The following is a 24,861-nucleotide window of genomic DNA, read 5'->3' as shown; positions in this document are numbered from 1 at the left end:
GTAATCTTTTGTTGACAGGGCTTTTTTAATGACAGTTATTATGGTACATCACCAAAGCATGATAACATTTAGTTTCCCTAAATCTCCAGGGGCAAGAAACCACTCTCTTTCCCCACTGTTTAACACATGTGAAGCTGCATTGAAACTTCTTCATCACTAAAGTGTCTCCCTTAGCAGGTTCATCAGATAGAAAGAAAGATTAGATAGGTAGGTAGGTAGGTAGATAGATAGATAGATAGATAGATAGATAGATAGATAGGCATGGATGGCAAGATGGATAGCCATTCTATCAATCAGCCAATAGATAGATTAATCATAGGTAGATCGATAGATACCTAGATAGATGGCTCTGGCTGAGACTTACATTTCCAAGCTGTACTCCCTCATTTGTAGTGGCCTGCTCTGTATGTCTGCCGAAATTTCATGTCAATAATACTTTAATCTCAAAATGTATAATGTTGAAATTTTCATTATCTTCTCCACCAAAATCGTCTTCTCTTCCTGGCGTTGTTGTCCTTACAGTAGTATCTGGCTTCCATTTGATTGCTGCCAACTACCTGGCTCATCACACAAATCTCGCTTTTGACTCGTCACAAATCTCACTTTTGACATCCCACCACTGTTGACTGACAAACCTCCTCTTTAAACTGTTCTTGGTTTCCAGCTAACTTGTTTTTTCTCTTGTTCTATACCTGCCCAACCGTGACTAACTCTAGTCCTGACCAACTTCTACTTCATCTCTTACTATTTAGTGCCTAATCCTATTACCTTTCATCTTTACTAACATGGGTACCTTTCACTTTGCATTTTTAATTATTACCATTGAGTAGTATTCTTTTCCATTGCTTTGGGGATCTTGGAGCACACCCCACAACCCATGGTCCAGATTTTTATCACCATCCTCTAGCCAAGTCCAGTTGCCCTAAGTCTGATTCCTCTTTTGCCAATAATTGACTGTTACTCAAGACAAATAACTTTTTCTCTCTGGTTCTCGTTTATTTTCTTTCTTGTAAGGGGTAAGTGTATTATTAGACCATTCAATCTCCTGTGTTTTATGATGCTACAACAGCATTTTCGTAGTCTCTGGGATGGAAACCTCAGAGATATCCCTGAGTCATTTTTTTCTGTGCTCCCCACACACAATTTTTCATTTGATCACTTCAATTCTGTCCTGATGGTGGCTCTTAATTCAGTCATCTCTTGTAAATATCCACCAATACCGTTGTTTATCTGTTATTTAGACTATTACAATAGACTTCTTAGAGGCCTACCCACGTCTACTTTTTCCACTCAGATCCATCTGCATTACACATATTTTGGAGTTTCCACCCAACCCATATCTTCTTCCCATTGAATTTCATAGATCCCCCCATCAACTACTGATACCTGGTAAAGAAACCTAGGCACCTATGTTTATACCAGTTTACTCCAGAAGCAATTAATTGGAGAGTCATGTAAATTAGATACTTCTCTCAAAATGTGAGCCAGGAAACTTAGAAACTATAAGTAGATGGTACTGGAAATATAGATTTGGGGACAGAATTGCCTCATTGCCAATCCAAAGCAAGGGGAAAGTCAGAGTTAGGAAAACTGGGAACCAAGAGCAGAATGAAGGCAATTAGTTTGAGGAAAGAATGAATGTCTAGAAAATGGAGGAAATATTCAAAGGTACACACACACACACACACACACACACACACACACACACACACACACACACACACACACACACACACACACGCATGCACCCATGAATATATAACCAAACACAGGCATGCAAAGAATGCTTGTCTGATTGCTTCTCAGTTCCCTAAAGGCCTAGTAATATTTCCTGCAGTTGGCTTTCTGTGATTCCTATACCTCCTTTTAATAATTGTTTAGAATCTTAATTTGAGTGGGCTTTATTCCATTCCTTAATATCCAACCAATTCCCTAAGATATCACAGCTTTACTAATCACATCATTTACTTGCTCAAAACTTCCAGTGACTCCAGTTACGGATACGTTTGATCCAGACTCCTGAGCTTGCTTTTTGAAGGCCTATTTTCAAGTCTGAGCTATTCTTTTTTCATATTATCTGATATTATTCTACATTCTGGCTTAACTGTTCTGTCTGTTTCCCCTAAACATGTCTTACATTGTATTTCATGTATCTTTGATTGTGATATATCTTCCACCTCTAAAAAAATCTCTTTCCGTCTCCACAAGTTGAAACATTTTCATCTTTAAGACCTAGCTTAAATGCTGCTGCTGCTGCTGCTGGTGGTGGTGGTGGTGTTGGTGGTGTGTGTGTTTGTGTGTGAGAGAGAGGAAGAGAGATTCCATCCATTATTTCCCAAGTTGGGCATGGTCTTTGATTTAAACTAGCATAGCAGTTTGTTCGTCTTTTATCTTCTCTTGGCAGTGTGGCATGGCAGGCTTTGTACACTCAGAAAGAGCAGCAATTAAATCTTTGTTTTGCTACTTAATGGTTATGTGACTTTGGAAAGTTATTTAATCCTTTCTCTTTCTCAGTGAGAGAAACAGGCAATAAATATTCACATCATTCAAATAAATGTATAATTATCAATTGTGGAAATGTCATGAACAAATAGTACAGGGTAAATGAAAAATTCATACTCACTTTCAAGATTCAGTTCATATATTATTACTTTAGATCCTGCCCTGAACTTTTCCTCTTTGCCATCCGCCTGAAGTTGCTTACTTTTTCATTATGTGTTCATATGCCTAACTAGCATTTGCTTCATTATACTTTGTCTACCTTATGAACTGTGTGAGCTCTTCAAGGATAGAGCAACCATATGTAATTTACTTGAATATTTTACATCTGTTAGAACATGTGTTAAAGGAATCAATAGACCACCCTAAAAAAGCAAGAATGGTTGAGTCACATAGATTTGAGGTGACTCTGTAATTTACTAGCTTTGTAAATTTATCTTCTCTGAATCTATTTCTTCATCTGCAAGATATGGGTAGTAATAGCTACCTCAAATGATTCTTGGATAACTAAATCAGATAACATATTTTAGATGTCTAGAGATATCTATTTATTTTTAACCTTTGTTGAATGAACACATAATTATGAGTGAGTTAGTGGGTAATTGAGTGAGTTGGACAGTGCTATACAAATTTCATTAATGGATTCATCAGAAAAGAGATTTCCTATACCAGTAGCAGTTACATTGCTCTTTGAAGGGATGGTTAAGATGTCAGCAGGTAGAGATATCAGTGGCGGTCAAGGGACTGGGAACCTAAAGCTTAAGAAGCAATGTAAGAAAGCTGAGACAGAGGAAAGCATTCCTTTTTTTTGTTGAAGTTGTTATTCCCAGCTGCTACTTTATCGTTCCCACCCTTTTCTTCATCACATTGAAGAACTCTTAGGATGGGCGGCCAACTCATTTGAGGTACACCAGCAGCTCATTAGTCAGGTGACATGTTAGACCTCACACAATAAGCTGTAAGCTTGGAATTTGACAAGATAATGTGGTTTATTATTAATTATAATTTAAGTTATGATTGTTGAATGGAGATTTCTGTTGCCCAATTATTGTTATTCATTAAACTGTTTTAGAGACAGCATATATATAACAATGATATTGAAGCTACTACATTTGCTTCCTAAAAAGAAGAAAAAATGTTGACAGTTATGCGTAGTCTCCTGGAAAACATTAGTCTAGAGCCCTTTGGGCTTCAGGTGTCTATCTCAGAAGTTGTAGCTGTGAATGATAATCTACCAGGTAGGACCTAAAAGTTGTTGACTTCATCTCTATACTCCTTTGATGAAAAATGGACTTTTCCATCAAACTACCAAGCCAATATGCTGTTTTGTTTTATTGCTTTGTTCTTTTATTCTTGTTGCATTAATCAATTTTGTGCTATTATAACAGTATACCTGACACTGGTAATTTATAATCAACAGAAATATATTTGGTTCATGGTTCTGGAGGCTGGGAAGTCCAAAATCAAAGAGCAGCATCTAGTGAGTGCCTTCTTGCTATGTCATCTCATGGCAGAAAGGCAGAAGGTCAAAAGAGCATGCATGCAGGAAAGGGGGCCAAACTCATCCTCTTCTCAGGAGTTCATTTCCTCAAAAACTAACCCACTCCTGAGATAGTAGCATTCATGAGAACAGAGTCTTATGACCTGATCATCTCTTAAATGTTTCGTCTCTCAATACTGTTACATTGGGCATTAAGTTTCAACACATGAACTTTGGGGAACACATTCCAACCACAGGACTTTTTTTTTTCTTTTTTTTTAAGCCCCTTCACTCTCGTATTATTAGTCAGAGTTCATGTCTCTGTTTTCTATTGTATCACTGAGTAATAGAAAAATAAGTTAGTTTTGGAGTTATGCAAAAACCTAGGTTCAGATTCCATCTCTACCATTTACTAGCTTTGTGAACTTGAACAAATGACATGACTATTCTAAGCCTCTCTAAAATAGGTTAATGGTTTCTAATTTATAAGATTATTATAATGATTAGAAATTACCTTTTAAAACTACCTATGCTAGTTCTGGGCACATGATAGGTACTTGACAAAAGAAAAACAATATAAGAATTTACCTTGTCTAATTGTTGATAAAATCTACATCACAAACACATGCAAAAATAATTAAAACTCATGATCATTGAGATCATGAATTCATAATCATAAAGATCATGAATTCATAAATATGAATTCATTATTAATAATCAATGATTAATGAATTTATGATTCAGTAATTAAAATTCAAGATTATAAAGTACAAGATTTTTATTTTTGTATTATAAAAGTATCTTTGTTTATATGTCATGGAAAATTGTTAGGAAATTAAAAAAAAAAACTTAAAAACCTGTAATACCATTGTACAACCATAACATAAATATGCTATCACATGTTACTTTTATATCTTTATTTATTCTCACATTTTTTGTGTTGGAATGATTGGATGTATATAGTTTTGGATTTTTTTACTTACTATTTTATTATATTACTTAAATTTTATGCCAATATACTAGATATCAGTAGAGATACCATAATTTATTAACTTACTTATCATTAGATAGTTGGCCTCCAAGTGGGAGCTATTATTAAAAGCCATATAATAAATAATTTGGGCATATTTAAGGGATTTTTTTGGAAGGTGCATATTTTCTAAGCTAAAGTCCCAAAGTGACATTAATAGCACATATATGCCTTTAGCCCTTGAAACATGCTTTTCAAAATGTATACATGTCCTTCTAGAAACCAAAAGCCTTTACTGGGCACTATTTCTAGAGCAATTTAGTGGTTATAGAGCAGGTAGGAAAATAAAAGTTGGAGGAGGAAGTTCAGTATTGAATTTGGATATGAGTGAAAAAAGATATCTATAATTTATGATTTAATTAAAATCCATTTGCTATTGGATGTCAGAGAATTTTATATGTAATCTTTAATTCAGTCAGATAGTCTATTGGCCTTTCAACAAGCCTGTTACGAGAAAAATGATGAAAACACATGACCTCTACCTTCTGGAAGCTTATATGTCAGTAGGCGAGATAAATATTTTTTGAAGAACATTTGTAATACAATTGAGAAGTGTTCTATTGCAGGTAAGTATGCTACAGGAAGGCACGCAACTTTATCTTCGAGTGCAAGGATTGATTATGAGTATGTGCTGACCTCAAGAAAAAGGCAGCACTATTAATCATCTGTGTGTTACCATCTTCCAACTCTGGGAAGTGCATGTGGCCCAACTCTGGGATCAATAATGCATGCCCTGTAGAATATTCATAAAGGGTTCAAATAAAGTATTTTGTAATGAGTCTCAAATATGCTAGAACCTCCTGCTTAGACTTCTGTATGTGGCAAATAGGCCTCAATCACTCGTTAAATATCCAGTAATTAAATATAATGGTGACCACCTATATAGGTAATGGGAATCATGATTCAATTTCAGGTATCCCATCTATGCTGAGCAAATTAAGACATAGGTAGTTGATATGGTTTGGCTGTGTGTCCCCACTCAAATCTCATCTTGTAGCTCCCATAATTCCCATGTATTGTGGGAGGGAACCCAGTGGGAGATGATTGAATTATGGGGGCAGGTCTTTTCCATGCTGTTCTCCTGATAGTGAATGGGTCTCACAAGATCTGATGGTTTTAAAAAACAGGAGTTGCCCTGCACAAGCTCTCATTTTGCCTGCTGCAATCCATGTAAAATGTGACTTGCTCCTCATTGCCTTCTACCATGATTGTGAGGCTTCCGCAGCCATGTGGAACTGTAAGTCCAATTAAACCTCTTTGTTCTGTAATTGGCCCAGTCTCAGGTATGCCTTTATCAGCAGCATGAAAATGGACTAATACAATAAATTGGTACTGGGATTGGGGCATTGCTGAAAAGATACCCAAAAATGTGGAAGCAACTTTGGAACTAGGTAACAGGCAGAGGTTGGAACAGTTTGGAGAGCTCAGAAGAAGACAAGAAAATGTGGGAAAGTTTGGAACTTCCTAGAGCCTTGTTGAATGGCTTTGCCCAAAATGCTGATTGCGATGTGGACAATAAAGTCCAGGCCAATGTGGTCTCAGTTGGAAATGAGGAACTTGTTGGGAACTGGAGCAAAGGTGACTCTGTTATGCTTTAGCAAAGAGACTGGCAGCATTTTGCCCCTGTCCTAGAGATTTGTGGAACTTCAAACTTGAGAGAGATGATTTAGGGTACCTGGGGGAAGAAATTTCTAAGCAGCAAAGCATTCAAGAGGTGGCTTGGGTGCTGTTAAAGGCATTCAGTTTTATAAGAGAAGCAGAACATAAAAGTTTGGAAAATTTGCGGCCTGACAATGCCATAGAAAAGAAAACCCCATTTTCTGAGGAGAAATCCAAGCTGACTGCAGAAATTTACATAAGTAAGAAGAAGCCAATCCCCAAGACAATGGGGAAAATGTCTCCAGGGCATGTCAGAGATCTTCACAGCAGCGTCTTCCATCACTGTCCCAGAAGCCTAGGAGGAAAAGATGGATTCATGGGCCAGGCCCAAGGTCCCCCTGCTCTGTGCAGCCTAGGGACTTCGTACCCTGCGTTCCAGCCACTCCAGCCGTGGCTGAAAGGGGCCAAGTTACAGCTCAGGCTGTTGCTTTAGAGGGTGGAAGTCCCAAGCTTTGGCAGCTTCTATGTGGTGTTGAGCCTGTGGGTGCACAGAAGTCAAGAATTGGGGTTTGGGAACCTCTGCCTAGATTTCAGAAGATGTATGGAAACACCTGGATGCCCAGGCAGACGTTTGCTGCAGGGCTTGGGCCCTCATGGAGAACCTCTGCTAGAGCAGTGTGGCAGAGAAATGTGGGGCCCCCACACAGAGTTCCCACTGAGGCACCACTTAGTTGAGCTTTGAGAAGAGGGCCACCATCCTCCAGACCACAGAATGGTAGATCCACCCGACAGCTTGCATCATGCACCTGGAAAAGCCACAGATGCTCAGCAGTAGCCTGTGAAAGCAGCCAGGAGCAAGGCTATACCCTGCAAAGCCACAGGAGTGGAGCTGCTGAAGTCCATGGGAACCCTCCTCTTGCATCAGCGTGACCTGGATGTGAGACGTGGATTCAAAGGAGATCATTTTGGAGCTTTAACATTTGACTGCCCTACTGGATTTCAGATTTTCATGGGGCCTGTAGCCCATTTGTTTTGGCCAATTTCTTCCATTTGGAATTGCTGTATTTACCCATTGCCTATACTCCCATTACAACTAGGAAGTAACTAACTTGCTTTTGATTTTACAGTCTCATAAACAGAAGGGACTTACTTTCCTTGTCTCAGATGAGACGTTGGACTGTGGACTTTTGAGTTACTGCTGAAATAAGTTAAGAGTTTGGGGGACTGTTGGGAAGGCATGATTGGTTTTGAAATGTGAAGATATGATATTTGGGAGGGGCCAGGGTGGAATGACATGGTTTGGCTCTGTGTCCCCACCCAAATCTTATTTAATAACTCACATAATTCGATATGTTGTGGGAAGGACCTGGTGGGAGATGACTGAATTATGGGGTTGGGTCTTTCCCGTTTGTTCTCCTGATAGTGAATGGATCTCATGAGATCTGATGGTTTTATAAAACAAGAGTTGCCCTGCACAAGCTCTCATTTTGCCTGCTGCAATGCATGTAAGACGTGACTTATTCCTTCTTGCCTTCCACCATGATTGTGAAGCTTCCTTAGCCAAGTAGAACTGTAAGTCCAATTAAACCTTTTGCTTTTGTAAATTGCCCAGACTCGGGTATGTCTTTATCAGCAGTGTGAAAATGGACTAATACAGTAGTATAGAATTAGTTTTATTGAAAAATTTCAGTTCTTTCCTTTAATTCTGGGCCATGTTTCTTATTTCATTTCAGCAGTTACTGTTCCTCATTACCGTTTTGTTCAAACTTACAACTTTATTTTTTTCCCTATTGTATGAGGATTTGTAAATCTCAACCACCCATGGTGAGATCGTGTTGTCATCAGACTTAACCTGGTAGGAGTTGGGGATTAGATGAGACTCTGAAGAAGTTTAAAAAGAACCTCACTGAGTAAAGCCAATTTTATCCAGAACCATTCAAGTTCACAGATTTTAATTAACAGTTTGAAATTTGTAATATTACTTGAATTTCAGATGGGTGAGAATTTAACACTATATTAAAGGAGCCCAGGCAAAAGGACATGAGTTGCGTCACCGAGACTTATTAAATGTGATGGAAATTCAACAGCCGAATGCTGGCAAACAGGTGCAAGAGCTGAATTAATATTTAAACCCTACCACTCAGGGGGAATTGCAGTGCATCACGTTGACAGCCACAGCACGCTGCTAATTTCATTCACAAGCTTAAAAATCTCAATACATTTAAACACGTGAATGTATTAAATTTTAAAAAGTGTAGGTAGCATAAGGGTATCCCAGAACTAAAAATTGCAATTTCTGTCTGGGACTTCAAATCATTTATCTAGCCAGAAGCATGGTGCTTTTTATGAATGAAATATATCTTACTACTTTCACATACAAATTGTGTTCTATTATTATATGTAGTGCAGACTGTTACTAAGCAAGATTTTCTCTTACTTTATGTGAAATTCTTTGTGAGTCATAAGAAAACCAAGGATTCACTGATAGAGTTTCCAACTTCTGATATCATACATGAAACAGGGTTCTCAATCGGTGCTTCCAGTGATACTAGGTGGTAGAATATTTCTGGAGGTAAAGAAAAACAAAACTAAATACATACAGAAGTTTTTTGGGGTTATATCATTAGAAGTGGTAAGTTGTAAGCTAAAAACTCAGCCAACTCCCAGTTTGCATTTACCAGAAATTTACCTACTGTGAGTCACTTGTTCATTTAAGAATTTGATGGAAGCAGGGGAGCATCTCCACATAAAATTGCATGTACATGCAAAATCTTATGAAGATTTCAGGGAGTTCATGAATTTCCACATTCCGAATATTGTTTATGATACATCTTGATCTTTGTCTGGGACTGGAAGGATATCCCTTATTGAGAGGACTTTTTTCTTTGCCACCTGCTGTGTACCAGGCCTTAAAACTGGGATTGGTGAAGTAAAGGAAAATAAGAAAAGATCTCTGGACCTTTTACAGCCTAGTGGAGGTTGGTAGACAAGTAGTACAGAGGGGTAAATAATTTGATTTTATATATATATATATATATATGTAAAATTGCAGAACTGCTTGGAGAAGACAGCACATTAATGAGTATTAATGTAAACTACAAGAAGAGGGAGACATTCTAGGCTGAAGGAACAGTATGTGCAGAAGCACGGAAATGAGAACAAGAAGCACTGTTCTTTCATTGCTAAAATACTGTGTAAGAAATGTATAACAACAAATGTATTTTAAAAGTTAGTCTTCTCTATCAACATTTCTTAAGCTTTAAATAAAACAAAAATTATTGTTTTAGCTGGGCCTAATTTCCTAAGGTTTTAGCCATCTCAGCCTTTTATTACACTTGTATACAAGCTTGTTCTCCTCATCTTGCTTAACTGGAGAATATTAAGCACTCATTTTTCAAATACAAAAACAACTGTAAAAGGCTCCCTTCCTAGTAAGTGAGTCAAGAAAAGCCCATATGTACTGCATTGGATGAGTCTAGATTCTTAATCAAACACATGTAATCAGTACCTGCCCAGAATCTTGACAATGGCAGCAGTAGCAACTGATTCTTTTTTAAACCCACTATCAAGAAAGCAGATGAAAAGAGACAAATGTACAGTCAATAACCTGAGCTAACAATAAGTTATTTTCAATAGAACAAAAAGGACAAAAGCCAAAGGTATTCATTACCATTCGCAGGATAAGAGACCAGGGCAGTTGCCGCCTTCACCAGATGTGCTGTCTTTAGGCCTGACAATGCACATCTCCCCAAGGGAAATGTAGGGAGAAAGCCAAACTCTTGCAACTCGATGCATAGTGATTTGGCTTCCATTAAAACATCTCTCAGTAAAAGCCTATTCAGGTTTAAAGATTCCACACTCATTTTCTCCCAGAAAATGAGATCCTTGTATAAAACAGCAGACACAGAATTAGAGCTTCCGGAAATCACTCTAAGCCATGTGATCTCATCTTAACTTCCTGAAATTCTGATCAGGAAAAAGATGAGATGGCTTGGTGAACATATCATCTTAAAATTGTTGCTTTGTTTTGAGCACCCATAAACAGAAAGAAGCTCAACAACATTCTTAGGACACTGAAAAAATACACACATATATAAAATAAAACAAATAAAATAAGGTTTTTTTTTTTTTTTGAGAAAACTCATACTGATCTAGACTTCCTAGAATGTATCTGAGATGAACTAGTCAAATAAGACTACTTACAATCCGTGTGAACTTGAGAAGAGACATTTAACCCCTCAGTTTAGTACCTTTGAATGAAAATCAGAACATCTATTTCATACTTCTCAGAATTTTTGTAAGAATTAAATATGTGGAACATGATTAAAACAAAATCTACCTCCGGTATTTTCCCAAGTGTGTTATCCAGAAAATAAATACTGTGGAATGGTTATTAAAATTAAAAGTTTCTTATCAAAAAGTTGGAAAATTCTGGGTAAACAAAGTTATACAGTTATTTTAAGAGCTTTACCATGTTAATGGGCATTGTGAATCCTGGAAAAAGGAGTGTGACATGTTGCATTTCCCAAACTTACTTGACAACAGATATACTGGTGTTTGGTTGGGGATTGAAGTTTGGAAAATGCTGTGCGATACAGGATCAATGTTCTTCTGTCTTTCTTCTTCACTCTCATAAGAGCATGTATAATTCTTCTTTATAGCACTTAATCACAATATATACATATCATTCTCTTCATTAGGTTTGAATTTCATGAGAGCGAGGACTATGTATTCAGAAATGTTTTAATCCCCAGTGTTTAGTACGTTGTGGGTAATAAATTTTTTTAGTCTATACAATTTCTGGTAACCTCAGATGCAATTCAGTTGATAGGCAGACTAAATAAATAGTTTTTTTTTTTTTGAGCCGTGTAAACAAAGGGGGTGGTTTAAAATCACTCCAATATATTTTAGCCTTGTAGAGCCATGCTTAAAAAGTAAGGCTAGGCATGGTGGTTCACGGCTATAATCACAGCACTTTGAGCAGCCAAGGTAGGAGGAATAGCGCTTGAGTTCAGGAGTTCAAGACCAGCCTAGGCAACATAGCGAAACCCTATATCTACACAAAAATTTAAAAATTAGCTGGGTGTGGTGGTGCTCACCTATAGTCCCAGCTATTCAGGGGGCTAAGATGGGAGGATCACTTGATCCCAGGGTTCAAGGCTGCAGTGTGAGCTATGTCATGCCATTGCACTTCAGCTTGGGTGATAGTGAGACCCTGTGCCCCCAACCCCCCCAAAAAAATACCTGTGCAGAAAGGTGCTCCATGAAAACTAGCCACAGGAGTAAGAAAAGAATAGAGAAAAAACAAAAATGCATTCTTAAAATGCCCAAATACATGTTGTATATCTCAGGTGGCAAGAGAAATCTAGAAGTTTAATTATGGAAAATAAACTTCTAGCTAGATGATTTAAATACAACCTGGACGGTTTAGGCTGATGAAATTTGGTCTCTTAAAATCCTTAGCATCAATTACTAAATAGAGTAAAACTAACATTTTTTTAAAGACAATTTTTTTCATACTTAAGTCATTGTAAGTCTCTATACTTTTAAAACATAAGTACTACTTTGTAAATTTGAGAATATTCCATTAGTTTATACATTAGGAAAATTTTATACTTCATTTCGGATGCTGAAATCTTTTAGTCCAATACCTAACCTTGAATAAGCATTACTCAGATGCTTCAGGGGTTCTCAGTAGCCCTTTATCTTACCCACTCTCCATTAGTCCAGGCTGAAAGTAGAATAAGCTTGGCAGAACCTTTAAATTAACATATCAAATCCCCTTCCTACCTACTCCATTTTACAACTGAGAAGAATAGGTAACTGTGTTATGCCATTCATAAAATGACTACTTTATGCCCAGTATGCACTAAATGCTTCTGAACATTTTTTAACGTGATTTTCACAATAATCCTCTGAGAAGTGTTATGATTTCATCCTAGAATGGAGAAACTCAGAAGTGTTTTACCCCACATCAAATAGCCATAAAAAAAGTGAATGATCTGAAAATTGAACTTAGAGCCTCTGGAGGTCGGTAACATTTCCATTACACAATGTTTTGTTAATAGAAGTATTGTCATTTTTTATGCTTTTTCATAGGAGTGATTAAAATGTATATGCATAAACATAGTGCTTGCATGTAACATAACCAAGACTTAAGACAACTATTAAACTTTAATAACAGACATATAAAATATTAATGGAAATACTATGTTTCCTGGATGCATTGCTTCAACATTATGATAATTAAATTTTACACAAATAAATTTACACATTTACTATAATTCCAATCAAAATTTTTATTTTTATATACTTTGATTCTAAATTTAATTTGGAGCAATTAATACATTGGAATACCCAAGATAATTTTGAAAAGAATGTTGAAAAGAAAGATGATTGTGGGCTGGTGGAGGAGAAGATGATGGGGAGAAGGTTGCCCCACCTGATAGCAGAACTTACTGGAAAGATATTTAATAATAATTAAAATAACCTGGTATTTGCAGAAAAATAGGAGATATGCATCAATGGAACACAATTGAGAATCCAGAAGCAGATCCATCTGTGTATAGAAATGTAGTATATGATCAAGAGGGTACTTCAAATGGGTACAAAAAGAGTGTACTGTTAAATGCATAAGATAGTTGACTGTGTCATTTAAAAAAAAAGTTAGATTTGAACCTCATATACTAAAAAACAAATTTTGTGTGGATTAAATATTCAAATGTAAGAAATAAAACCAGAAATATATCAAAAAATAGAGTTGATTATATCTATAATCTTAGAGTGGGGAAAACCTTCCTAAATTTAATAAAACCTAAAACTACTTGAAAAAAAAGTCTGTATAAAAATGTTTAATTTTTGAATGGCAGAAACTCTACAAAATTAAAAGACATTTACAAATGTTCAGGAAAAAATATTTTCAACTATGTAAATAGTTGACAAAGGGTTAATATCCTTATTTTATAAATAGCTCTTCCAAATCAATAAAGCAGAGACCAACATCACATCAGGAAAATGGATAAAGGATTTGTTCAAGCAATTTCTAGCTGGAATCAACTGGCTATTAGATTTCAAAAGATGTCCAACCTTACTAATTGCCAAAGAAATGAAAATTAAAACAGCAGTAAGCTAAGATTTACCTACTATCAGACTAGTCAGGGTTAAAGAGTGATAGCTTCTAGTACTGGTAAGGATGTGAGGAGATGGACTCTCATATACTATTGATGGAAGTAAATTGGTATAATCTATTTAGAGAGTATATTTAGAAATATTGATCCAAATTTAAGTGGACATAACTACCCTTTGACCTAACAACTCCAAGAGACATACAAGATTCACATACAGTTGCAAATATTTTTCCCAGACTGTGACTGTCATTTTACTTTGTAGAGTTTTTCTGCTATGTAGAATTATAAAATGTGCAGTTCACATGTTTATTGCATCATTTTATTGTGATGGAAAAAATAAAAACCATCCTAAATGTTCCTGCTGTGGTTACAATGTGAGCTCCACCAGAGACCACTTCTATCTTATTTACTATTGTGTTTCCAGTTGGCTGGTACTTGACACTACAAACATTTGTTAAATGAACAAACAAAATGAATTATAATGCATTTATACAATTGAAATTATTTTTTAAAGATAAGTAAACTAAGTTGCAGATTATTTTACAGATGACTCTCTTCTTATAAGTATATGTATATATATGCACATATACACCTATATATATTTTTGTCATACATGCGTATGAAGAAAAAAGGAAGTATACCTCTTGGTTGCCTCTTGAATTTAAAGAATTTAAAGAGTAGCAACATTAACTATTGACTTCATATACAAATGATAATATTTCCTTTGGCTTTTTTTTTTCTTTTCTTTTTTTTAACAATGACTGTTTATAACTTGGAAGTACAAATGTAGTCATTCTTTCAATCCACCAACTGTTCTTGGTGCAAAGGTTTTATAGCAGTGAATACAGTCTCTATTTTCCCTGAGTCTGTATTCTAATGGAGGAAGACAGATGATAAATAAATAAATATTTGTTTCTGGTAAGGTGTTATGAAGAAAATTAAACCAAGGTAAGGGGACTAGTGACATGGTGCTGTTTTTCATAAGCATAGTTAGAGACTGCCTTTTGAATTATGTGATATTTGAAAAGAGACTTGAACGAAGTAGGGAGTAAGCCACTCAGGGCTATGAAGGTAGATCTTCTAAGTACAGGTCAAAGGACTTAGGCAGGACCATGCCAAGGTTCAGTTAAGAGCAAGGTCAGGGGATGTTGGAGGTGTTTGCATGATTAATTTTTGTATTTAAAAGGATCAGTCTGGTGGATGTGTGGAAAAGATGATGATGGCTTGGACTAGGGTCATAGTGGTAGAGCTGGTAAGAAGTGGTGGGGTTCTGGATATATCCCAGATACAGAGCCGTCAGAATTTGCTGATGTGAGACAAAGAAAACAGAAAGGATATAAAACTGTCAAGAGTCTTAAAATACACCACCATCAACAAACCTGATCTGGAATGTGAGAATGGAGTGTCTCTAATAAGGCAGAACTTGTTAACAATTTTCTTTCACAGCTAGGGTCAATCCCTTATGCCGTGAATTTTCCCAGCATTACTGTGAGAGAAGTAAGTGCCAAATAATGTCTCAAAATTATATTGAAATTAGAACTTGTTCCCATACTGGGTTTAGTGCATGCTTACTTTTAAAAGTATATTTAACATGAAAACATCTTCCCATTAAATGTACATTAGCCTTTAATTTCCTTTTGTAGTCAGTTTTACTAACAAATTTTTCTATTTTAAAGTATAAGGAGGAAAACAGTTATGCTATTTTGAAGAATTGAGAAAATTTGTGGTTTAGGATTTTATAGTTGTTAAGTGAAAAAAAGTTTACATAAAATCTTAACAATATTGTGCATTAATCTTTGGGGAAAAACTTGAACTTAAATCACTGAAGATATTGAGGATTTTTAAAACTTAAATTTCAAAGTTTTACCATTATATTATCATGTCTCATTTTTTTCTGCAAAAGAAATATGCAAAACCAAAATTCACCTTGCACATTTCCCCTGTGTCAGGTAATAAAGGCTTCCAAGCTTGGATTTTCTGAGGTTAAAATTATTTGCAGGTGCTCCATTGCATGTACAAATAATTGATTAATTAAGGATGTTCCTCAATCATTATCAGTTATAATTAAGTGCATGCAATCAGTTGTATTGAGACAGGGAAATTGCTGGCAAATTTGAGAGTTCACTTTCTCCAGCAAAAATCATACTTTGGTTCCCATGATCACATTTAGCCAAAAAGTAGCATAGAGGACTGGACCCATATCATGACATTTAAAAAGTATTTTCATAATGCTTTTTGTGACTAAAATTGTGATGCTGCTCATTTAGTCACTTATTGATATGACTGAATATTGTGCTCTTTACAGACCCACCCTGTCAGGTTCACAACTACACCAAATGTCATGCCGAGGTCTGAAGGGAGTGGGTGGATAAGTAGAAAGAACAATTGGGGCCGTAGGCAGGTGAAAGATGATTTTATTTAGCAGCAGCTCTCATCGACAGCTTTCTTATACTAGCTCTCTACACTGTTCACCTTTATTTCAGCTGTTTGCTCCTGCCCTGTGGCTCCTGCTGCCCCCATGCCTGCAGCTGCATGGCTGACTCTCCCTTGGCTTCAGGGTCAGCAGCTTAACTCTTTCTCTGGGCATGAGTGAGCCGAGCTTTGTCCTGGCTCCCCTCTCTCTGTCTGCAAAGATGGACGGCTCTGACTCTCTCTTTCTCTGGGTGGCTGCACCTGCACAGTGTCAGCAGGGCAATTATACCTTTTACAGACAATATTGGCATAGAACCAAGTGATGGCCTTCCCATGTTACAGCTACATGGCTGTGATAACAAGTGGAGTTATAAGCCTTTTCTCTGAACTCACTGAGTCATGCGGGATGTAAACATCCTACCTCGGCCTATTCTTGACCAAAGCACAGGCATGTTCCTTAAAGTCTACCCGCTAGGCTGAGGAAGACATAGGTCTTCGATACACAGGTTATACATACAAGCTTTGGGTACATAGGCACGATAGACACACACAGGCTTTATACATAAGTTTTGGGCACATAGGTTTGATATACAGGCTTGGCACACAGGCCGTACACACCCGATGATATGAATTAAACTGTACTAATAATCCTGGATTTTTATCCATTCATTCATCCATTTTTTTCATTTATCTATTCATTATCTTTTCAACAAACATTTATTGAGTGTTTTCTAAAGTAGTTTTTAATCTTGGCTGCATGTCAAAATCCTCTGTGAAGCTTTTTAAAAGTAGTGATTCCTGAGTAATAAACCCCTGAAACATTCAGTAGATCTGGAGTGGAGCCAGGCATTTTTGTCAAAAGCACCACAGGTGACTGTGATGTACAGTCAGAATTAAGAATCACAAGCTTCTCTGTCAAGTACTGGGGATATAAGAGTGAACGCGAAATAGTTCTTATTCACAAGGAGATCAGAGTCAAATGAGTGAGATAAACAAGTAAACGAGTAATTACAGAAGCGTATGGTAAGTGCTATACTAGGGTAAGCACACCTCTTCTCATGTATATTGGTACTAGGTTAACAAAGTCCATCGATGGACTATAACACACAAAAAGGAGATTTTCTCTCATCAAACCTAATGACACGAATTGTGATTTTCCATCTTACCTACTCTATTCCTTAATCAAATGAATTAGCCATATTAGACTCTGTGGTGAAACTCAGGAGATGAAAAAGCAGAACAACAAGTTTCTATTTCTGATAACAGTATATGGGAGATGAGAAGGAGGTGAAGAAGAATTGCAAAACAGTGAGCTCCTCAAGGACAGGGACCATTTTTCTGTCTTATTAATGTTTTTCTCCTGTGGCCTCATTCAGAGTCCAGCATAAGAATAGGCATTGAATCTGTTAGTTTTTTTTTTTTTTTATCTTGTGTTCTTGATTAAATCAGGAGCCAGCTGTTCTTACCTAGTTTGTGCATTCCTAAGATAACTCTGTTCCTTGCTCTCTGATCAGTGACTTTCATGAGAAGACCATTTTTGCTTCCTCAGAGGCACAGGACTTTTATTGTCTTTAAGCTTAATAATTCATAGAACCTTGTTAATCCTTCGTGGTTGGATTATTTTTTCTTATCCATGTGTCCCATTGCCAGTTGATGTTTTGTTCTTACTACTTTAATTTCCATTATCACATACCATTTTATTTTAATTTTTATATATTTTGAGACAGAGTCTCACTCTGTCGCCCAGGCTGGAGTGCAGTGGTACAATCATGGCTCACTGCAGTCTCAACCTCCCCAGACTCAGATGATCCTCCTGCCTCAGCCTCTGGAGTAGCTGGGACTACAGGCATGCACCACTGTGCCTGGCTAAATTGTAGGGGTTTTTTGTTTTTGTTTTTGTTTTTTTCGTTTTTTGTTTTTTGTAGAGACAGGGTTTCACCATGTTGCCCAGATTGGTCTTGAACTCCTGGGCTCAAGCCACTTGCCTGCCTTAGCCTCCCAAAGTGCTCCCAAATCTTTCCCTCCTAAAGGAATTACAAGCATGAGCCATCGTGTCCGGCATCACATGCTATTTTATATTCTTTTGTTTCTTTTTAATTTCATTTTACACGATCTGCTTTGACAGCCTTTCTTCCTAAAAATTACAGACATGAGGTACCAGTATAAAGGAAGGATAGCCCTGGAAGTTTAACTTATCTAAAATAAGGGAAGATATGTGCCTTTGATCCCCCAGAGAAGTACCAAAAAAGCTCCACAAAACACATTGCTCATTGCAGACCTCTTGTTATCTCTTGGTCCCTAAAGATGGGACTTAGTGAGGTTGACAGGACCACATCTAGAAATATCTTCCAGGAAATCCATCAGACATAATCCAGGTCAGAATTCCCCAAACAAGAGTAAGAAGGCCCCAGAAGGAAAGCTTCATAGATTAAGGTTCCCCTATTATCTTTAAGACCATCTATTCCCAAATATAGCTAAAAGCTCTTATGTCCATTCTGCATGACTTTATGACATTGGCAAGGCCAAAGTAGATCTTATAAAGAAAAGCTTGTCTGATTGCAGTGGTTTTAATTTGTCAGCTGCAGATTCATATATACTAGGGGATATACTTAATGTGAACATGATTTATATAAACTTGAAATTCTATAATACAAAATACTAAGAAATTATCACTTTGGGTGAATGCTTTGAAAATTGATTTCATCAAATGAAAGGAATTAGGAATCTCATAGTTTCACAGCTAGCTAACTAAATGAATTATAAATTATGTCCATTCTTCTGCCACAGGAAGGTGCTATTTTAGCTAGTAAGCCAAAATGTCTAACAAACTTTAATGTCAAATTAACCAATGCTGTTGTTTATATTAGAACTACATGGTTATTTCAGATACTATTTTGTTATTTTTTTGGTTTTGTTGTGAAACGTTCCATTTTCATTAATTTTACAAAACATATTTACTGAAAATAGTATGCAAACATTTATTGAGCTTTCTACCTTTCTATTATTTTATGAATTAAGAGATTCTGCATTAAAATGTCAATAAAATTAAGCAGTTATGTTGAACCATCATTTTAATTTCTGCAAAATATTAGAGATAATGCTAAGAAATTTTTTTAAAAAGTTATAGCAAAAATATCCTACAGTTCTTATTGATTTATGTGCTCCCTGAATGTTTACTTCCTATTTTACATGAAAATACATGTACACTAAAATGTATTTTATATTACATTTCTTCTTTGAGAAAATGAGTTTCGAATTATGCAAAATTTGAATCATGCAAGGTCTTCAAGAATACAACCTTTCTGACACTTCCTCCAAGTCCAGGCTCCAAAATATAAATAGCTGCATGTTTGTTCAGATTCTTAGAATACTCTGAAACACATTTCCCAGTGGCCCAAACTCTTTATCAGGAAAATGGACGAATTGAATAGCAAATGGTAAGAAGCTGACCTTCCTTTTCAGTTTTGATATTGACATCATGTTCCTGAGAGACCTGGTTGTTGGAAGATAAATCCCCTAGTGTCTAACATTCTCCATACTTTTGGCAAAGTAATTTTTGTAGAGGAAAGAACCATCACACTGATTTGGTTTACTTTAAACCACCAGGTTCTCAGTTCTCTGATACACGTAAGATATTATTTCTCTCTGTCTCTGATCTAGTTCCCTAAGAATATTAATCTGCTATGCCTGATCTTTATTACTAGGTGTTTAGATTACTGAAATGTGAACTAAGGTGCCAGCCTTGTATAATTAACTTTTCTTTAAGAAATATGCTAAGGAGATTAAAATGCCAAGATTGCAGTTATTTTCTGAGATCTTCATTAAGAACAAATCTGTACTAGAAACACTACTTCTCTATGGGATAATACTCTTCAGGAACATGGTTCAAAATCAAGAAATTTTGTATAAATCTATTGAACATTATACTTTAATATCTTGTTTGTATGCCAGTGGTTATAAGCTTAAGGAAAATTATATTTATTGGTTTATTTAGAAATTAGTAATTTTTGCCTATCTCAATTATTGAAGTAGATGGGACATACCTGTTTTGATATGCATGTTTTAAAATATGATATAAATAATATACATGTATTCTGTAGTTTACTTCTTTTATATATTCTAGACATGTGTCCCTTATTAGATGTGTGATTTGCAAATTTTTTCCCATTCTCTGACTTGTCTTTCATTTCTTGATGGTGTCATTTGAATGAGAAAGGATTTTTAATTTTGATGAAGTCCAGTTTATCTATTTTTTTCTTTTGTTGTTCACAATTTTGGTGTCATATCTAAGAATCTTTTGCAACATTCAAAGTCATTAAGATTTAGCCTGATGTTTTATTCTGAGAGTTTTATAGTTTGTACTTTTACAGTTAGGTCTTTGATCCATTTTGAGTTTGTTTTTGTATATGATGTAAGAGTCTAATTACATTCTTTTACATGTGACTATCCAATTGTCTCAGCATCATTTGTTCAAAAGGCTTTTCCCAATTGAATGGTCTTGGCACTCTTGTCAAAAATTAGTTGACTGTATAGGTATGGATTTATTTCTTGACTCTCAATTACGTTCTATTTTTCTCTATGTCTGTTGCTATGCCAGTACCACACTGTCTTATCATTGCTTTGTAGTAAGCTTTGAAATTCATAAATTTAAGTCCTGCTACTTTATTCCTTTTTTTCTTTCAAGATTATTTGGGCTGTTCTAGGTGCCTTGCAATTCCATATGAATTTTAAAATCAGCTTGTTAATTTGTACAAAGAAGTCAGCTGGAATTCTGATAGGGATTACATTGAATCTTAGATCAGTTTGGGTAGTATTGCCATCTTCCAATCTTTGAACATACAGTAGTTAAGTCTTCCAATCTGTGAACATTCAGTAGTTTCCCATTTATGTAAGTCTTTAATTTATTTCAAAAATGTTTTATAGCTATGGCCTTATCACTTCATTCCTATCTGTATATCCAAATGATCACGTGGCCTCATTTTATTTCAGTTTAAAGTATTTCCTTTCAATTTCTTGAATGCAGACCTATTCACAGTGGATTGTCTCACTTTTTATTTATTTTAAAATGTCTTTGAACCTTTATTTTTGAATAAATATCTTAGTAGACTTAACCTTCTTGGTAAATAGAGTTTTCTTGTCAACACTGTTTATGTTATTCCACTATCTTCTGGCCTCCGGTTAGCTCATAAAAAATTAGCTGTTAATAATATTTTTGTTCTTCTTTAAGTAATGAATTTTCTTTTCTGTTGGCATTTCTTTGTTGTTGTTATCTTTGGCTGTAGTAGTTTTATGATGTGCCTGTGTGCAGCTATTTTGTTTATTATATTTGTGCTTCATTGAGCATCTTTGAGTTAATGTTTTTCACCAAATTTGAGAAGGATTTTGTTATTATTTCTTTAAATATACGTCCACCATTTCTCTTTCTGTGTTCCTTGTTAAACTTCAGTTATCCTTATGAGTTATGAAAGGTTTTTTTGCCACATAGTTTTAAACCTTGGAAGAATATTTGGGAATAAGAGGGGGAAGTATGAATATGAAATGCCACCACAATTTTCCAAGAAAACTTAGTTCACTAAATATGCACACAGCTACACAATTCATTAGATTTACAGTGAAAAATATTAATGTTACCGGTCTTCTTTTCCTATCTTTACAAAATTTGTTCTAGGTGCATTTCCTCCTTCTGCTATTTATGCACGGAAAGACTTACTACAGCGATCTACCCATATTGCCACCAAGACTTTCCAGGCTGTTCGCATATTTGTGAACAATGAGCTCAATGAACTCTACATGGGACTGAAGACAGCTCAGAAGTTTCTGAGACCTGGTGGTCGTCTTGTTGCCCTCTCCTTCCATTCACTAGAGGATCGCATCATCAAAAGATTTTTGCTTGGAATAAGCATGACAGAAAGATTTAACCTAAGTGTTAGACAACAAGTGATGAAAACATCGCAGTTGGGTTCAGATCATGAAAACACGGAAGAAGTCTCTAAGAGAAGAGCTCCTTTAATGTGGGAATTGATACACAAGAAGGTACTTAGTCCACAAGATCAGGATGTACAAGATAACCCCAGAGCGCGCTCAGCCAAGCTTAGAGCAGCTATCAAATTATAAGTTACCATCATCTTATTCTTCAAAATTTTTCTCACAATTTCTCTAATCTTTACTCATGTTATTTTCCTGAATGTCTTTGTATAGGTTTAAGTGTGGGACAGTCTGAAAATTGATAGCATTTAGCATTTCTTTTTTCTCAAAAAGAAACTGTAGGAAATACATGACAGAGAAAGTTACACTCAGGGAGCAGCAGCACCTCCAGACTGGAAAAATGTGTTAATCTTTGCATCATATTGGACTCTTGAAAGGCAATCCTTCCTCTGGCCAGGAAATTTTTTTAAAAATAATACTATGTTGTGTTTATCTAAATACATAAACTCAAGCTGCCAAAGAGGAAGATATTGTAATCGTATCTGCATGTCCTAAATTTTGAATTTAGATATTCCAATTTGCATCAGTCTTTCTGTGGCTCAAATAATGATGATTATGGAATGAATTTTAATGTCCCTACTTGTGAATAATTAGCTTTCTCAAATGTAGGCTTTTTACAAATTTTAAATTTTAAAATGTTAGTTTAAATGTGTGTTATACTGATAAAATTTCATCTTTCAAATTATAGTATATTATTTTAAAGGGATTTTTCAGTATGATATGGGCCATTTTGTTCATATATTGCAAAGTAAAAATGTAAAATCCTTACAGAGAATTGTTTCACAAACTTATATTTCATGTCAATTGTATTTATTTTAATAACAGCTCACAATGCCTTTAGTAAGTAATAAAGTCTCTTACTAGAATCTTGTATTTTTTAATTGAGCTAATCAAAATAATTCAGCCAAGTCTATTTGAAATAGAAAACTATCTATTTAATATAGTAAAATCAATGCTCCCTTAATGTTGTTACAAAGATATGGTAACTGTAATATGGGTAAAAGTTTATTCAAGAAAAGAGTACTTGGTAGAAGATTCTTTAACAAATTGAGGAGATTGATTCATAATTCACATGTCAACTTTTTATAGTAATATGTACTTCTAATTTATTATTTATACTTGAATTGTGACCTGAAAGATGAGTTGGAGATAATTAGTCAAAGGGCACATGGAGTATGGAAGGCGGCATGTTGATTAACCATACATAGAAATAAATATTCTCTTAGTTATCCTTGAAACCATATTTATACTATTAATTTGCTCAGTGTGCTTTTTTCAAATACAGAAAAAAGATTTTCCATTATAGTTACAAATTTTAAATTGGTGAATCCAAGTGAATGAAATATCAGCATAACTATATGGGCAAAACAGATAGAATTAAATGCATGAATTTTCCTCAGACTTATTTTATCTACCTCTGTAATATTTAACTTTAGTACCCAGGTTGTTCACTACTTCTGCTTTACAGGCTTTATTTAAATCTGAACAATCCTACAGGGAAATCAGAATTAGGAAAAAAATCTGGAGAACAATATGCTTGAAATAGAAACAAGAGAATGCACCTAGGTTAATTCCCTGAATCCTACTTGAACAATGTATAAATTTCTCTTTGCATATAATACGTATTTGTGAATGAGACGTATTTCCAAAAAATTCTCATCTCTGTATGTGATTGGAAAATAAAAGATCACATTTGTATATTCAACAATATTTCACCTATTTCATAAGTCATTTTTTCCATCCTGTATAGTATGGGAATTATTTTTTATGTTAAATAGAAACTGAAGGTACTGGGTTGAACGGTGTCCTCTCCAAAATTCATGTAGTTCCTGGAGCCTCAGAATGTGACCTTATTTGGAAATACTGTGATTGTGGTTGTAAGTAGCTAAGATGAGGTCATACTGGAGCAGGGCAGGCCCTTAATCCAACATGACTGGTGTTCCTTATAAGAGAAGATAGGGCGGGCATGGTGGCTCAGGCCTGTAATCCAAGCACTATGGGAGGCCAAGCCAGGCAAATCGCTTGAGGCTCAGGAGTTCAAGACCAGCCTGGCCAACATGGCGAAAACTCATCTCTACTAAAAATAAAATTAGCCAGGCATGGTGCCTGTAATGTCAGCTACCCAGGAGTCTGAGGCACAAGAATCACTCAAACCTGGGAGGTGGAGGTTGCGAGATCACACCACTGCACTCCAGTCTGAGCAACAGAACAAGATTCTGTCTTAAAAAAAAAAAAAAAAAAAAAAGGAAGAAAGAGAAGATAGAGACACAGGGGAGAATGTCACATGAAGCTGGAGGCAGAGATTGGAGTGACACATTGTGGGAACCCTCAGAAGACAGGAAAAAAGCGTGGAATAGATTATCCCTCAGAGTTCCAGTAGTTGCCAACCCTGCTAACATGGTTTTGCACTTCTAGCATCCAGAACAGTGAGAATGTATTTCTGCTGTTTTAAGGTACCCAGTTCGTGGTAATTTGTTATAGCAATCCTAGGAAGCTAATACTCTGACAGAAAAAAATCTTGGATAATATGCATGAGAAAAATCCTTCAATAAACACAAAATTGGTTTCAAAATGTTTTCATGTAAAAATAAATTAACTTTTCTGTAATTAGACTGTGTTTTATAGTAATTCTTGCCTGCTTCTTAGTCTTTGTTGTAGGATGCATAATAAAATACATGAATGAGTTTTAAATGGTTAGCTTTGGAGAATGGTTTTGGGAAGTTCATACA

The 24,861-nt window shown here is 35.7% G+C and overlaps 1 protein-coding gene across 1 annotated transcript in view; it reads left to right on the top strand.

Moving 5' to 3' along the window:
- The window catches only part of METTL15 (methyltransferase 15, mitochondrial 12S rRNA N4-cytidine), a gene marked incomplete at its 5' end in the record, with an annotated part of 233,965 nt that extends 209,609 nt beyond the window's left edge, over nucleotides 1-24,356 (top strand). The window contains 1 exon segment of the mRNA NM_001133215.1: nucleotides 21,816-24,356. Coding sequence (NP_001126687.1) covers nucleotides 21,816-22,261 — 446 coding nt within the window. The 3' untranslated portion in view covers nucleotides 22,262-24,356.
- Between the last annotated feature and the right edge of the window lie 505 nt (nucleotides 24,357-24,861).

Source organism: Pongo abelii, chromosome 9, assembly GCF_028885655.2.
Source record: "Pongo abelii isolate AG06213 chromosome 9, NHGRI_mPonAbe1-v2.0_pri, whole genome shotgun sequence".
In the NCBI taxonomy this organism is placed as follows: Eukaryota; Metazoa; Chordata; class Mammalia; order Primates; family Hominidae; genus Pongo; species Pongo abelii.
The sequence above is the reverse complement of the archived record's forward strand: the minus strand, read 5'-3'. Positions and strand labels throughout refer to the sequence as shown.